Source organism: Solanum tuberosum, unplaced genomic scaffold, assembly GCF_000226075.1.
Source record: "Solanum tuberosum cultivar DM 1-3 516 R44 unplaced genomic scaffold, SolTub_3.0 scf00290, whole genome shotgun sequence".
Classification (NCBI taxonomy): Eukaryota; Viridiplantae; Streptophyta; class Magnoliopsida; order Solanales; family Solanaceae; genus Solanum; species Solanum tuberosum.
The window spans coordinates 463,093-479,751 of record NW_006239226.1 but is presented as its reverse complement, the minus strand read 5'-3'; the positions used below and the strand labels follow the sequence as shown (position 1 = coordinate 479,751).

At 34.2% G+C, this 16,659-nt stretch overlaps 2 protein-coding genes and 1 pseudogene across 2 annotated transcripts; all 3 read right to left on the bottom strand.

The window, feature by feature from the left end:
• Window positions 1-393: 393 nt before the first annotated feature.
• LOC102591283 (thaumatin-like protein 1) lies at window positions 394-2,466 on the bottom strand. The gene is made up of 3 exons (XM_006359611.2): window positions 2,052-2,466; window positions 1,279-1,948; window positions 394-888 (listed from the first exon to the last, which is right to left on the bottom strand). The coding sequence occupies exons 1-3, from the start codon at window positions 2,122-2,124 to the stop codon at window positions 531-533; spliced, it is 1,101 nt and encodes a 366-aa protein (XP_006359673.1). The 5' UTR covers window positions 2,125-2,466; the 3' UTR covers window positions 394-530.
• A 5,197-nt stretch (window positions 2,467-7,663) lies between these two features.
• LOC107063081 (ubiquinone biosynthesis protein COQ4 homolog, mitochondrial-like) lies at window positions 7,664-10,553 on the bottom strand (annotated as a pseudogene).
• Window positions 10,554-11,022: 469 nt separating this feature from the next.
• LOC102590933 (thaumatin-like protein 1b) lies at window positions 11,023-15,741 on the bottom strand. The gene is made up of 3 exons (XM_006359610.2): window positions 15,524-15,741; window positions 14,741-15,428; window positions 11,023-11,642 (listed from the first exon to the last, which is right to left on the bottom strand). The coding sequence occupies exons 1-3, from the start codon at window positions 15,579-15,581 to the stop codon at window positions 11,558-11,560; spliced, it is 831 nt and encodes a 276-aa protein (XP_006359672.1). The 5' UTR covers window positions 15,582-15,741; the 3' UTR covers window positions 11,023-11,557.
• Between the last annotated feature and the right edge of the window lie 918 nt (window positions 15,742-16,659).

The following is a 16,659-nucleotide window of genomic DNA, read 5'->3' as shown; positions in this document are numbered from 1 at the left end:
CACTATTTTCTTATCCCATGACTATATATTTTTATCTCTCGCACCAAACGACCCCTGAGTACTAGAGGCGATACAAATTTAGGCAGACAAAAGTAATAAAGCCATGCTTGTGATTTCCGCAAAGTCAGTTTTTTCGCCCAGTGCTGGCCCAGCCATTTTCTCTATATTCTACATTTCACATTATAATACTCACTTTTTCAAAATATTTAATAATTTCTAGAGCCCCAAATCAGAGGTAAAGTTAAAACCCAACCCCAATATCAAGGTATATTATGCAACTTCATAATTGCAAATCTCACCAACAAAATCTTGGATAATGAAAAGGGGCTGGGGGATAAAGAATATTGCATTACAATATACACATTAAAAAAAGGAAAAATATGGCCAATTACAACAACAAGAGAAAAAGAGAGATTCATAGCTAAAAAAGAAGATTAATTTATAGAAAGTGGTGGCTTACAATCTGGAGGAATCTATCAGCTTTACTAGACAAAAGGCAAGAAAAAAAAAATCACCACTCCCCATTACAACTACAAGAAAATTAATGAAACCAAAGTTGTAGCCAAAGCACTGCCTGCTAAATTCAATGGAGAAAATGCCCTAGTTGATTCTCCCATAGCCAGTCCACCTAAATATGATCCATCTGCTAGCATAGCTTGTGACCCGGATCCAGGTTGTGTTTCGGTTCCTGACCCGTATTCTGACCCTGACCCATATCCTGTTCCTGCACCGTACTCAAACCCATTGCCTGATCCAGTTCCCATTTGACCCGAACTTGACCCGATTCCTCCTGTTGCAGGGTCCACAACTCCTGTACCAGTACCACCATATGACCCATCACCATTGGGTGTTGCTGTCGTAGGTGTTGTATCTTTTGTAGATTTTTGACTGCAATATTAGCTAAATGTCAAAATCAATGTAGTAGTAGTAATTAATTACAACCCATACAAATACAATCATTCACTCACTCACTGCAACCTGTTGTCAGATACCCCCGTGACCAAAAACATTGCATGTGTTGTGCACTAATGGAGTATCAAAAATGAAATTTATCTACTAATAACACTCCAAACTCAACTAACTTTATTTAGCTTCTACTATACTTTAGGGTCATTTATTTAGCTAAATTTGGACATTGGTTCGAAATAATCTTCTTTTATACTACAAGTTCGAGCTCTAATAAAATCAAGTAAGTATAAAGTATAGTTAGTGTCATGAGTCTCGGAATTTTAATTATGTCACAAAAATTTAGAGGAAAGGAATAACTTTTTTTTTTACCTTGGGGTAGAGGGGCAAAATGTGATGGTATAATCAGCACCACTGCAAGTGAAAGTGCTAGTAGGATCATCATAAGCATAGCTGTATGATCTTGGACAAGCAGATTTGAACATCTGTGAGTACAGTGACGGTTTACAAGTGGCAGGTGTATTATACGCGCCGCTGCAGCAATACTCCGGCTTGTTAAACGCCTCACACGCGCTTCTACACGCATCTCCACCGCCACTCCTCAGCTCGGAAGGACATATTTGATTCAGATCCGTCACACAACCCGTTGTCGCACACATACCCGACCCTCCCGACGCTTCTACCACCATGGGTAAATTGTACCCGTCCACCAAACTCACGTCATAGAAATCCTGCCCACCAGTACCCAATGTAAACTCCGCTAGAGTAGCAGGCGGAGCAGCTCCTGCACCGTTACATTCTACCTCACCGGAACCGCAATCCCCTGTTCCACAAGAACTCGACCCGGATCCCTCAAAAGAGCAACTAGTTCGACCCCAAAACCTACCGGACCAACCAGTAGGTGCAGTGAATACACGTGAAGACTCTTGGGGAAGTTCAAACCCAGTACTTTGTAGAGTTGGACTACCTGCATTTGCTAGAATCCCTGGCCATACTGTATACTCACATTTGTTCACAAATGTAAATGTAGCCCCTAAAACACCTGAAAAAGAAAAAAATATACAGTTACAATGTCGCATTAGTATATAGTCTAAATAACAGAAAATGCTTTTCATATGGCATAAGAATGAGTTTTTGTTTTTCACCTCTGGATAAAATGAGGAGAGCAAAACAGAAACTAAGAATGAAATGTGAAGGAGAACAATATGAAAAATCCATATGGGTATTTGCTAATTTCCTTTAGCTAATGAATACTAGTAATGTTCAACAACAACAACAACAACAAAAACAGAGGGATAGATAGGAGGAAGAAGACAATGGAGTTGGGTTAATGTAGGGCTTTTTCTTGCTGCTTCTGCTTCCGTTGCAGGTGATAGTGATAAGGTAATTGCAGATTAAAGAAAAATGAGAAATGGGAATCAGGTTTTGTTATGTAGGGTTTTTTCAATGCTTAGAAAATAACAAAAATGATTTTTTGCAAGGAAAATATAAAACGAAATGGGTGATGCAAGAATTGGCAATGTCAGTTGTAAGATAGAAAATTCATATTGTAATAATGCTTTTATGTGACATTTTTTTTAAATAATATATTGTAAACTTTTTTTTAATGCCATATGTGATAAGGTGCATTTAATTAATTTAATAAATGCTAGTAATAGGTGTATTGTATGGTATAGTTACAGGAACGTTGGGACCAGATGTTTGTTACCGGGCGAAATATATGGATTTGGGTCTACTTCAATCATCAATGTATTGTTCGAGCTTTCGAGAGAAATTAACGTCTCTTTGATTATCAACATGGATTGTGGTGCAATAGTGAGAATGTTTCAACCATATTCAGTAGAGGCGGACCTACAGTGGGACAAATGGGTTCAAATGAATCTACTTCGTTGAAAAATAACATCGTATATATATATGTATATTTAATCAGTTTTTAAAATTTTACATCTATGTATTAACTTTTGACCCCACTAACACAAGTTTGATCCTTGGCTGAGTGGTGAAGAGAGCTCAATTTTGCCAGCCTACCTGAATTCGAATCTTTGAGGCCACATTTTAGTTTTTTTAATATCTTGAATCCACTTCGTGAAAATCCTAGGTCCGCCACTGATAATTAGAAGTCTCAGATTCAAGCCATGAGTATAAAGAAAATTCTGTTGGGAGCACCACCCCCTAATGAACCTGTAGTGCACGATTCAAATTTAATCGAAGTCATTTAGGTATGTCTCTAAGAGAGAAATAAATCAAATTTCATCATTTTGGTATTTCGAAAAATAACATAAACATTGTTAATTTTATTTCTTTATAATTGTTCGTCAGAAATAATATGTTAGGTATATATAATTATAAAAAGTAAAAAAATTAAAATCAAATCAAATTTTATTGATTTTTAAAATATAAAACCAAATTAGACTAAACCCAAATAAAATTGCTCTATTTAATCAGTTTTGTTTGATTTTTCAATTTGATTCATTTTATTCAAAACGTGTACCGTCCTAGTAGGAAATAAGCAATCAAGCGTATTCAACGGAAAAAACTTATCTGCATCGAGTGTATACATCCATGCGGGTAAGTTTTACCTGTAATTGATAAAATAATTGAAAATGATAAGGTTTACGATACATGACTTTTTCTTTTGTTCAAGCAATAGTACATAGAGTTACTCAAAAAAATAAATCATATCACCGTTGTGAAAAGAAAAAAAAAAACTTGAAACTAATTTATCTTGTGAGGTTCCAACAATTAAGTCAAATTTCCAATCAATCCCTTTTTGTTTTTGATGTCCTTAATTTGCTTTAATCAGTATGGAGTAAATGGTGACAAAATTATTTCTTAATTTTGTTTAGAATAGAGATACAGATAGCGTAAGCTTTATGCCATTAAGATATGAGAGCACATGTTTTGTATCTCATAAAAGGAATTTAGCTTCCTTTTCTAAAAAAAAAATATTAGAAATATTTGAATAAGCTTACATTTAAACATAAGTATTAAATATAAATTAAATTTTAAAATTAGCTTTAAGTAGAAGTTTGATTAGGAAATTCGCTCATATTTTAAAATATTTTTAAGTTTTAGTTTATGAGAGTTCTACACATAAAATTTCAAATATTTCCAAGTGAAATACATTTCTATATACAACTTTTAAAATTCAAATTTTCAAGTTTTAACTTCAAAATTTATGATCAATCGAGAGTTAAATACATATGTTTCGATGAAATTTAAGAAGAAAAACTAACATGAAAATGGATGTGCTTGGTGTAATAATTTAATATTCCAGTTATTTCTCCAATTTGCTTTCACTTGTGTATTTTAGACTTAATAGTTTGTTCGTCCCTTTTGGATAAAGAATAATAATTGATATATGAATTTTATATTAATTGATATTTAATATTAGATTTTAAAAATTAAATTTAAAAATACACAAGAAATACAATTTAATTTTTTAATACGTTTAAGTGATAAACAAAATAAAATTTATATTATAATAAACGAAAGATGAAAATATTTGGAATTAATGTCGCTTTACGTGTCTCTTTAGGACAGGAATGTGGTATGGAGACTTATGTGGTATAGAACCATACTTCATATATTTAAATTTTTTAATCAAGCATTTAGTAGCTACTCCAAAATTTATATAACAGATAAAAAATTCATTAAAAAATAATCTGTCTCTGTTACAATTGTTGTTTAATTAACTCCATACATTCCCATTCGTACATAACTTTTCTTTTTTGCATCACTAATCAATACTATATAACTTTTCTTTAAACAAAAGGACCCCTTAATGTGTCACCCATTGCTAAGTAATTATTCACATATCAAACGTCCTATTGGTTAAGAGTTCGTTTGACTTAACTTTAAAAACATATATTTTTTTAAATATTCTTTGAAAAGTTAAATTTTAGTAACTTTTAAATTAAAAAATGAAAATTAGTTAGTTGGGGTGTTCGTGGTTCGTTTGGATCGGTTATTGATTAAATTTAGTTAGTTTTTTAAATTTCTAAAATCAAACCAAATCAAACGAAAAAAATAACCGTCCGTTTGTTCAGTTTTTCTGATTTTTTGGGTTTGAAAGTAATAATTTTTTGAGGACATACATATTTTGATAGACACAAACACCTAATATATGAACAATTCACAAAAAACCTACTATTGGTTCATTAAGCGATTAAGCAATACTACAGTTATCATTATACGAACAAAGTGATTCAATTAAGAGAAAGTGTGACTATCTTATGTGAGGTAGGGTAGATAAACACTAAATTAATGGATTCTAATGGACTTGGATTTAGGATTGTAATAGTTTAACTAAATTTAAGAGTTGGACTAGAGAAAATGGAAAAGTTAAAGACTTAGGTTAATTAAAATTTAACAAAATCTTATATTTTATTTATGACGAATAATATATAAATAATTATAAAATTTATAAATCTAATTTATCGATTCGATTTGGTTATTTTTGCGGTTATTTTTTAGTAAAACAAAAACCAAACGAAATAATATCGATTTTCAAAATTTAAAACCACCCTAACCAAACCAAACCAAATATGAACAACCTTAGTTGGGAGTACCTACTTTTGACTTTTAATTTTTTTTATTTGTATCATTTTAAACTTATTTAAAATTATTTTTAACTTTGTCAAATATTTTCAAAAGTTAAAAATAATTTTAAATAGATTTGATCAACTTTGAGTGAATCCAAACAAGCTATGAATCTATTGTTTGGTTTTTAATAAGGTGGATTAACATCATGGCATATATAAAGGATTGTTAAATGGGCGGGTCATTCATAGATTCAAAGTTACATGAATTGAAATGATTTAAAATTTGAGTTATTATTCAATTCTTTCTAATTTTTAATCTTGACTTATTTATTTATTTACAAGTGTCTAATAAAATAATATTTCTATATTATGATTATATAAAATATATCAAATAAAAATTATTTTAATAAAATATCATACATATCAAATTATGTTATATATTAACTCAAATTTTCAGATAACTTAAATTAAGTGAGTCAAAAACTAGGTCAATAAGCTACCCAAACATGAACGAGGTAAGCGAATTATGATTTTATGGGCTAATTTTATCGAGTGTTATATCTCTAATTTTGTAGGGTGGGGGTAGTCTTAAAGCCAATAAAGTGTGAGTAAGTGGCCTTGGATTCCATGACTCAAAGTGTCTCGTCTTTTGATGATTTTCCAATAAGTCATATCATATGCTGCATAACTTTGACCATTCGTTGGCCAAATGCAATTTATTACTTGCGTCCAAAATTTGCATAATGGAGTGCACTCCTATTATTTATTTATTTTTCTATTATATATATATGACACTTCTCAATACTTGTATAAGTGGATGTATTAAATAATTTTTGGATGTAATTCATGACCCCAAAGAGAGTATAATGAAAGCCATAGTCCATGACCACTTAATAGGTCATTTAAGTAGTAATAAGAAATATATTAGTTAAATTTTATCCATTTATCCATATTCTTGCAATTGGCTCGTAAAATTTTATCATGATAACTAAATAAAAAGAAGAGACTTATGTCTTACAATAAAGAGGACTTTTAAGGTAATCTCATAGGTGATATTGAATGTGACCAGCCTTCAAAGACGAATGAGTAAAAAATAACTTTCTATTCAAATTAGAGAAATGTAATGTTTTAGGCTCCAATGGTCAGTTGATGAACATGTAGTAGCCCCACAATGCCAGATTATAAGGACCCAATAAGTAGATATAGCAAATTATGTCAAATTTCACTTTAGAAGGACGAAAGTTAAAAACTTCGATTAACTGAATGACTTTTTAGTAGAGCAAATTGCTGTTTTTAAAATGCTTTTATGAAGTGTTTTTTTCAAAAGTAACCTGATTTTTCCCTCTACTTTTAGACAAGTTTCAACCTTTTAAGAAAAAAAAATTCGTCCTTCATCATTTTCTTTAAAATATATAATTATAAAGAGGGTAGGGTCAAAGTAGGGAACGAAGATAATTAAGTCCCCATTTTGCTCATGCAAAACTAGTTAAAACACATCCTCAGCCACTAAACTAGGTATTTTTTATATATATAAATAGTCATAATTTGAATAAATAAACGAAATTGTGTATAATTGAGAGTGAAACTCACACACACACAAAAGAATAATATTCTAGATGTATTTAATCATTAACACAAATTTATTAGATGAAAGATCTTTTAAAGACATCTGTTTATTAAAATGTGCGAATTATAATAAAAGAATGATAAAATTATTTAGTAACGATATTCTTAGTGATATATGTTTGGTTCACTGAACTAATTAAAAGAAAACATACGGGTTAATTACAACATTATGTGTTTGATCTAAACCTAATGCAATGGGGTAGCTACGTTTGAAACTTATTACTATTATATAGAAAATTATATGATATATAGAGATTAAAAATCACCTTTTACATAAATATATTATATCTTGAACCCTCTTACCGCAATTATTATTTTAGCATTATCATATATTTCAATATGAAAGATTATTTCGATACAATACACATATTAAATGTTAGACTATAAACTTAAAAATCTCCATTTTTACTTAAATTTCATATCCAATCAAACTTGTTTTTTTTTTTTTTAAATACGGGAGCATGAGATAAAATAATCTCACAATATATCCTAAAATTATAATATCTAAGGTTATGTGGATATTGTGAATTTGAAGTATGAATTTAGAAGTGGAAAAAGCAAAAACAAAAGCAAATTGGAGAGGCAGAAGGGCTGGTACAAAAGTAAGATATGTTGGATCAACACTTTGGCAGACAAGCTTTACCTCTTTTCCTCCTTTTTCTCATTTCACTTGTTCTATTTTTCTACTAAAATAATACTCCACAGCCGCAAACCAAAGTTGAAATATTCGTATCTTATTTGTTGAAGAATGAAATATGTCCCCCGTAATGATTAATGAGATGGGTTGTCAATTTTGAAAAATACTCTGAACCAATTCAATCTGTTCTTTTACTGGGCCAGTAAAGCAGCCATAACTATGTTTGTGACCTAACTAAGAACAATTAAAAACTTTGAATTGATTATCGATATGTTTTCAATATATATATTAACCCCCAAAAAGACACCTCAGAGTAAATATTGAACAAATTGCATGGGAAGTCGGTACACCAATTGTTGCATTTGGTCATGGAGGAGATGGAGCTGGACTTATTCCCCATTTATGACAAACATCTTCCAAATCTTCGTGAAAATGTTTTTCGTAGTAAACGCACATAAGATCTGTGCTACGAGCTCCGGCCTTAGGTGCCCATGGGAAGTAATGCTGGTGGTAAAACAAGCTCCTTTGCTAGCACAGACATCAAACACATAGGGAGGAACAACATCTGTTCAAACTCAATCACCTTTAGTGCTGTTTCTCAAATGAGGTTTGTTTGGAAGTCCAAAAAGAGTGTGCCAAAAGTCATGCACCTCGCGAGCACGCATAGCTGCTATATGTCAACTCCATGAACCGCACTGGTGGACGAGCATCAGGTGAAAAGTTCCTAGATCCCATAAACCTTGCGTATGCAGGCATACCCAAAAGTGTTATCAGCTATGTCCCACTTTAATTTTGTAGAGATTACACGAGGTCGCTTCAACAGTATTTCCTGAGGTATACATGTAAATACATCCAGAACTACTTACTATATTTTAAATTATGAAAACATTAGAACAGATGGAATGAAAAGAGCCAAATGAGATAATGACTACTCTGTTAAAATGGTAAATAATTAAAAACACATATTACAAGCTTTTCATGTCAGCCATGGCCCATGGGTAGGTTCACAATGCTTTCAGTTAGGTAATCTTTTGGAATCCTTTTATCACTACAAGAAAATCTCAAGGAACATTAACAGAACCAGGTAATAAGAGGCAAAAGAACGGGAGTAAAAGAGGAAATATGGGCAGGGTTGCTTCTGGATAGAAAGGAAACGTTTGCTGCTTCAGGCTCAAGAAAGAGGAAAGATGAGCAGGGTTGCTACCGGATAGTTAGGATTTTGCATTGAAGCTGGAACGAAGTAAAGATACTGGAATCCTTCCGAGGATAATTGACAAAAGATTGATGGTTTTATTCAGGATACTGGATAGTAAGGATTTTAAGAATTTGTTTCTTCATTAGTTATCAGTACAGAATAAAAAGGAAGTTGAAGATCCTTAAAACTGATGGCTTTCACGTGTTGCCTTCAGTCGTTAGCAAAGTTCACAATTGAGCACCGACCTGTATTAATCCAAATTTCATGAAGGCATGCTAGCTTGACTTAAGAACCAAATATGAATGTTTAATCAGTGGCTAAGCTAGTGATTTTGGGTCATTTGTATGTAAGGTACATTTAGAGCTATCAAAATGGGTTTAGCCGACCCAACCCAATCTTTGAATTAAGTGGGGTTGGGCCTAATTTTTTTGGCCCATTTAGGAACGAGGCTTTTTAGCCCAGCCTCATTTGTCCCGCTAGCCTCAGAGGCCAGCCCGTGTGCTATAAATATTTTTAAATATATATTTTTAGTAGTGTTTTATTTGTAAAGTTTTTATCAATAAATATTTTTAAAAATTAAAAATCAAGTCTTTTAAACTAGCTAGTTTTTTGTGGGAGGAATGGTGGAATGATCTATATTTTTCCGCTAAATCTTACGTTGACTATTATGTATTTTTGTAAGTATTTACCGAAGTGTATGATTCATAAATGTATTTTTGTAACGTGTCACTGAAGTGTGATTCATAAATGAAAATTTATATGTATTGATGTCGTGTTCATAGACGTCAACGTTCAATACTCTTTCTAAGAAAGTAATATTGTTCATTTTTTGGTTGAAGGGCCAACCCATCCCAACCCGTGGCCCGCTTAGGAATCGGTTGGGCTGCTATTTTATAGGCCCTTTAATTAAAAGGGCTATCCCGTCCCAACCCATTTAACTCTCTACCCCGTTAGGGTTGGGTTGAGTCAGCCCATTTTGACAGCTTACATTGCTTTAGATGGTAAACGGAGTGTCTTGATTTTAGCATCTTTTTCCAGTGTTTCTTCAAGGGTGAAACAAATTATGCTCATATTCCATGCAGTAGTTTAGGAACGTTTAAACCAAACAGAGTAATCACAAATACCTTGAAACAAATTATGCTTATATTCCATGCAGTAGTTTACGAACGTTTAAACCAAACAAAATGATCACAAATACCTTCTAAATTACATTATAAAGAACCTTTCACAAAATATTATACGAGTGTTTTTTAAAGGCTACTCAGCCAATGTGATGGGAAGAGCAAATCAAATAGTATATATAAGAAGAGAAAAGTCATTGGATTCAAAAGCAAATAAAATAAAAGGTCTTACTCTGCCTTCGGGTCTCTTCCTCATCCTTTCAAGAACCCTATCAAAAGCTGGTTTTTCCCAGTCGTCTCACCCAAAGCAGCAATAAGATCTGCTCTTCGAGGATCTAACATGCAGAATCAAGTGCAAAAACAGCCTGCTGCCACTCTTTCAACTGAAGATAGTTGGTATCATGGCAACCCAATCCTGAAAAATAAAAAGAATGAACCAGGAAACAAAATTTTGAAATCAAAATCCTTAATTTCCTTAGACCAATTACACAAAAATTCATGGATCCACCAACAGATATCAACATGATTCGCCAAATGATAAAACAAAAAATTGATTGAGGCATTTTCACAAGCAGTTAGTGGGCAAAAATGATATTGCAAATCTTAAAAGGGTTCAATGAAGATGGATAAAGGCTATAATCCGCTGATTGATTGATTGTTATACTTTAAAGGGGTTGTTAAAAGAGTGTGAAAATCACCACATACCGATTAGTTTAACAGAGAGAAAGAGCACCTAGCTCCAAAGCTGAAATGGCGTTTAGTTTCAGGTTGTTTTTCGTCTGCCCCTTTTCTGAGTAAATTCTTTTCGAGTTTTTAGTCAAAATTGTCACTTATGTATGTGAAAAGAGTAGGCCTATTTGTTCTTCAAATATCATCTTGAGCATCTTTGGTCCTTTTAAGTTTTGCCAAGGTATACACCTTTTTGAGATCAGCAATATGAATGTTGCTCTATTTAAGCTCATCTCACTGCAATATTATGTAAAACAAATCATATAACAAAATACAATTTCTACTCAAAATTCAAATATCCTTATATGTACTTTCAACTAGTATCAAAATGCTCTGATTTGTCCACCACATTATCACTATCTCAAGAAAAGAAAAAAGTTACCACACCTCCTAACACCTGAAAAACATAGAAAGGGAGGCATAAATCTGTTTGTGAATCAACTTAAGTACAGTTTTACTCTATACTATGGACCCTTCCAAGCACCAAAAGCGACGGAGAACAAAATGTAGACTGAAAATGAACAAATATCAATCTTATAAGAAGCTACAAGCTCCTATACACATTATTGTCATTTGTTATCGAGATCTGCACACGTGATTTCAAATGAGAGATAGTCAGCATTAGGTTTCATGACAGTCCAAAGCTTTAACTTCTGTTTGTAAATTAGCCTGATAGGTGCCCAGCAAGGTCAGTCACAATGTTCTCGGAGTATAGGCAAGTGTGATATTGCTGCAATTATAGGCATGGCTGACACCATAATGTGCAGTAAAGATGGTCGGATGGATGTCTAACCGCGCTTCAATGACGCCTTCCTATGTACATCATGGTTTTATTAACCAATGGCAACTCAGCTGAATCCTTCCGTGCTCCCAACACTTTCTGGCTGCACAATTTTTATTCAAACAGCATTAAAATGTGAGCTTAATAGTTAGTTTTTCTAATCTATTTTGAAATTGCGAAACAACAAAAATTGTGAATTTATCATATTGGTTTCTCAGAGCAGACATAAAATCAGCAGACAACTTTTCCATTTTCCTCAGAACTATCAAGCAACTAAGTATCGTCCCCTAGGTTCTGTGTGAATGTCATGATTGTCACACATATCTTATAACATTGATGTAGAAGACAACCTTATTGTCCTTTTTCACAAGGTATAGCTTTGACAATTCTTTCCAAATATGTTTCTAAATACTTCTATCCATGAGAAGTTGTGTTATCTTTAGTGTAGTTACTAAAACAACAACATACCCAGTGTGATCCCACTAGTGGGGTCCGAGGAGGGCGGAGTGCGCGTAGTCTTACCCCGTCTTGTGAGGGTAGAGAGTGTACTTTCTAAAACATAGATTTTGGGAACTGATGTTCTAGTCCAAAATGGAAGGTAGTGCCTTGATTCTCATACTCATACTCCGCCATTCATTCTGAGACAGTGAAAGTAAGTTTTTTTCTTATAATTGAACCAAATACATGAATAAGACATTCACTTCACTTCAGAGGGTAGAAGAAGTGACGTTAAGATGACCTTCTCAACGAAATAATCATAGTTAGAGTAGGAAGAGTTGGATGAAACAGACTTCTACTTTATAATATGCTACAAAAAACACCCAGGAGTTGCCAGTTTGAACGTTTCCACAAATGCCGAGGAAATCCTCTTCTTTTTTTCCGTGAAGGGCATCTCATTTAAAGATGATATATATAAGTGTCGAAAATAAAATGTAAGCATTACATCAAAAGTAAACTCCAACACCTAACACCTTGAGGAAGAGTGTTAAACCACACATATCTCCATCACTAACCTAGTTGTTAGAGGACTGGTTGGCAGTCAACTGCAACCATGGGGACAATGACAAACGGCTTTATCAAACCATAAAAAGGATTATTGAAAGAAAGTAAGACTAGTGAATGCTTCAATGGTGGAAATCTGGGAGATAAAATTGTATTGAAATTGAAATATTCCCACTTTACTCTGGTTAAATCCACACAAATACCGGACTGTCTCTGATTTTGGGTGATTTGCATGGAATTGCGCAAGGAGCTCATAAGATTCAACCAAATTTTGTTAAATTGGCAAAATGCCGTCACTGTGCCTGATTCTGGGCTATTTTCACGGTATTGCAAAATCTCACAAGATCATTTATGAAATCATAAAACAAAAGGATGCATGCAAATTGCAAAATGATAAGGTGCAATACACTTTTTCTTCATTTAAAAAAGGTTAATCAAGTGGAACCTCTTTTACTATTATGAGATTGCAAAAGGTAAACGGCTTGAGAGATTAAAAAAAAAAAGAATCACCACATTCGCTCTCCTTAACAACATTAAGTTCAGGCTGAAACCATAAGCATAGATGGTTAACTCTAAGGCTGTAAAGGAAGCTCGGGATACACTCGTAGGACTCAATTTATACAGGTGAGGTAGAATGTTTTACCTAATCTAGCTCAACCTACTTACTAGGATGTAGGATTTATGCTGCCCAATTCTAACTAAAACATGCATATTCACATTACTAACTTGGGTGCCTACCTCATGCATGAATGGTTTCAGCACACCTCACCCACATTTAGACAATGTTTAGTTGCTAAAGTGAAAAGGGGGCGAAGAAAAGAGATATAAAGCGTATACTCCATAAATGCATAGCCTCCAACATTATGGAGGTCATTGGCAATTCTTTCTTCAACACTCCCACCGTTTCAGTTTATGTGACACAGATTAAAAAGTAACACTTTAAAAATCTTATGGACTTAAATATGTCATCACATTTGTGCGACTATAAAAATTTCTCATAAAAGGTAAAATGAGAAGATTAAATATTCAACCTTTCCTCATGGTATGCCAAAGCAAGAAGTTTAGCTCCACGGATTTCAGATGTCTGTGAATCTCTTATGCCACAAATTCCAATATCAAGTGGTTCTTTATTATGAATATGGACTTCCCCTCCCTCCCCATAGAACTGGTCACTAGGCAATAGAAATTTCATTTGAATGTCCAGTATTCAGATCATGTCAATCAATTTCACTATGCTTTGATTCTAAATTAGTTGAAGTCGACTATATAAATTATCTACACCTGACGAGAGGGAGTTGCTCGGATGGTAAGCACCCCTCACTTCCAACCCGAAGGTTGCGAGTTCGAGTCACCAAGGGGAGCAAAAAGGGGGTGGGAGCTCCTAGGGAGGGATAAAAAAAATAAAATTATCTACACCTGACGAGAGGGAGTTGCTCTGATGGTAAGCACCCCTCACTTCCAACCCGAAGGTTGCGAGTTCGAGTCACCAAGGGGAGCAAAAAGGGGGTGGGAGCTCCTAGGGGAGGGATAAAAAAAATAAAATTATCTACACCTGACGAGAGGGAGTTGCTCGGATGGGTAGCACCCCTCACTTCCAACCCGAAGGTTGCGAGTTCGAGTCACCAAGGGGAGCAAAAAGGGGGTGGGAGCTCCTAGGGAGGGATAAAAAAAATAAAATTATCTACACCTGTTCCATTTTATTCAGGTCCACAAATGGAACTCGTTACTAATTTAAACACCACATTGAGGTGGATTTAGTGCATGCTTAGGTTAGGCTTCACCTGTCAAAACTTATTATTTCCTCAGTCTCATTTTATATGACAAATGTTTGATTGAACATATTTGTTGACACATATTTAAATATGCCACCGAGTCCATGACATTACTACCAAGGGCGAATTTATAAATAAAATGTGGGACACATGAACGCGTGATCACTAAACTAGGTATTTTATGTATATATTTTCTAAAATTGATATACTATACTGGAATCAATGCTATAAGAAGACTTAATGGTGGACTTGATGTAATGTTCAGCTAATTACCTATAGGACTAGAGATTAATTCTCGCACCATGTCCTAAAGATCCTAGATTCACCACTAGTTATAATTTGATCACATAATAACAGTAAAAATCTTCAAAAAACTAAGAAATAAAAGCAAAAAATCAGTATAGGATGGGTGTAAATGTAAACTCACCTGGTGTAAGGAGGAGGGCAAAATATGATCAAGTAATCAGCAGAGGCACAAGTGAAGGTACTAGTCTTATCATCATAAGCATAACTATAAGAGCGTGGGCACGCGTGCTTGAAAAAGAGCGAGTAGCTCGAAGGGTGACACGTGTCAGGCGCATTATACGCTTCACTACAACAGTAAATCGGATCATTAAACGCCAAACACGCGCTCTTACATCCAACACTTTCACCCCCACTCGCAACCCTCAAATCTCTCGGACACGCGCCGTTCAAATCCACTAAACATCCCGTCGCACTGCATCCCCCTGTACCTCCTTTAGCAACTATAAGCATCGGAAGGTTGTACCCATCCACAAGGCTGACGTCATAGAAATCCAAACCCTGATCGCCGTTGAGAGTAAACTCCGCTAAACTCGCCGGCGGTATGGCACCAGCCCCGGCGCATTCCACTTTACCTGAACCGCAATCTCCGGTGACGCAGGTGAATTTACCAGTGGAGGGTTCATTAGAGCAGAGGGTCCGACCCCAAACCCGACCCGACCAAGCTGTGGGCATTTTGAGAGTCTTGGATTTACCACTTTTAAGAACGAACCCAGTTGGATTAACGGGTGCTCTGTCAGCTCCGGTTAGTATTCCGGGCCATACTGTGTGGCGGCACTTGTTTACTATCTTGAAAGTTGTTGCCTGCACCTCTGTAAGTAAAAAAAAAACTTTAATTTTAATAATCAAGATTTAGAAAAAAAGATTTAAAAATGAAGATTTGAAGAGAAGTTAAGTGATTGATTACCTGAGAAGATAGAGAAAGTGATGAGAAGAAGAGAGAGAAAGATGAGAAGACGATCCATTGATGATGAATAGTGGTTAAAGTGAGTGATTGATTTTCAGGTTTCAAAGTTGTTAACTTTTTCTTTTTCATTTTAATTGGGTTATTGAGGTCCAGAAGAATAAAGAAAGGGGAAAAAAGTTGAAAGAGATTAGAAACAGCGCCAAAAAAATAGAAGGAGAGATAAGGGGAAAATCAAAGTAAAGTGACTGTGGAGAGAAGAAACTGTAACTTTATGTAAGATTTTGGCATCTCTTTTAGCTTTTTTTTTTAACAGATTTGATTTCCTAAACTTTTTATATATTTGTTTTTAATTTAATATTTTTCTTTAAAAAATATTTCTATATATAAAAAGCTGATTTTTTTTTAATTATTAAATTGATAATTTTCATTTTCACTAAAATATATTATATTATGTAGGGAAAAGGGTCAAAAATACCCCCCAACTTTGGTTTATTGTTTGACTTTACCCTCGCCGTTAAAATGAAGTTAATTTTACCCCTCCCGTTACTAATTTCACCAAAATTACCCCTCATTTAGACGGAATCCCCAAAATTGATCCAAATTGACCCAATTACCCGGATTTTAAAAAAAAAAACCTATTCCCTATTTTTAACCCAATGACCCGACCCCCTCTAGGATAACCCGGTACCAATTAACCCAATTACCCATTTCCATTTACCCATGCCCTCTCTTTAGATAATCTCATTTTCTCCCAAAAGCACTTTCCTTTTCAATATAATCCATGAGGGAGTAACTATTTTCCATTCCAAAAGCATTTTAGCTCAAATGTGCAAGCAATCTTGAAGTATCATCAAACCTTTGAGTTGGGAAGTAGAGGTTCTTCTAAACAAAACTTTCCCATTGTCAATTGCCATAACTTCAGTAGTGGTAGGCAGCTTCTTCGCACAATATTTAGCAATTGAGGTCCAGCCCCTATACAAGTCCGCTTTCAAATATAATTAGCAAGATATATATGAATCGAAAATACAATAATGGGTAAATTTGGGAGAAAATGAGATTATCTAAAGAGAGGGCATGGGTAAATGGAAATGGGTACAGCAGCAGCAGCACAATCTTCGGTAGGAAGAGAAACTGAA

What these genes read in the sequence shown, in the direction of transcription:
- LOC102591283 (XM_006359611.2), bottom strand. Translation starts at nt 2,124, where the DNA reads ATGGATTTTTCATATTGTTCTCCTTCACATTTCATTCTTAGTTTCTGT. An exon ending in TCTCCTCATTTTATCCAGAG is followed by an intron (nt 1,949 to 2,051) that starts GTGAAAAACAAA and finishes TTTCTTTTTCAG; the next exon opens with GTGTTTTAGGGGCTACATTT. An exon ending in TTTTGCCCCTCTACCCCAAG is followed by an intron (nt 889 to 1,278) that starts GTAAAAAAAAAA and finishes CTAATATTGCAG; the next exon opens with TCAAAAATCTACAAAAGATA.
- LOC102590933 (XM_006359610.2), bottom strand. Translation starts at nt 15,581, where the DNA reads ATGGATCGTCTTCTCATCTTTCTCTCTCTTCTTCTCATCACTTTCTCT. An exon ending in CACTTTCTCTATCTTCTCAG is followed by an intron (nt 15,429 to 15,523) that starts GTAATCAATCAC and finishes TTTTACTTACAG; the next exon opens with AGGTGCAGGCAACAACTTTC. An exon ending in TGCCCTCCTCCTTACACCAG is followed by an intron (nt 11,643 to 14,740) that starts GTGAGTTTACAT and finishes AAAATTGTGCAG; the next exon opens with CCAGAAAGTGTTGGGAGCAC.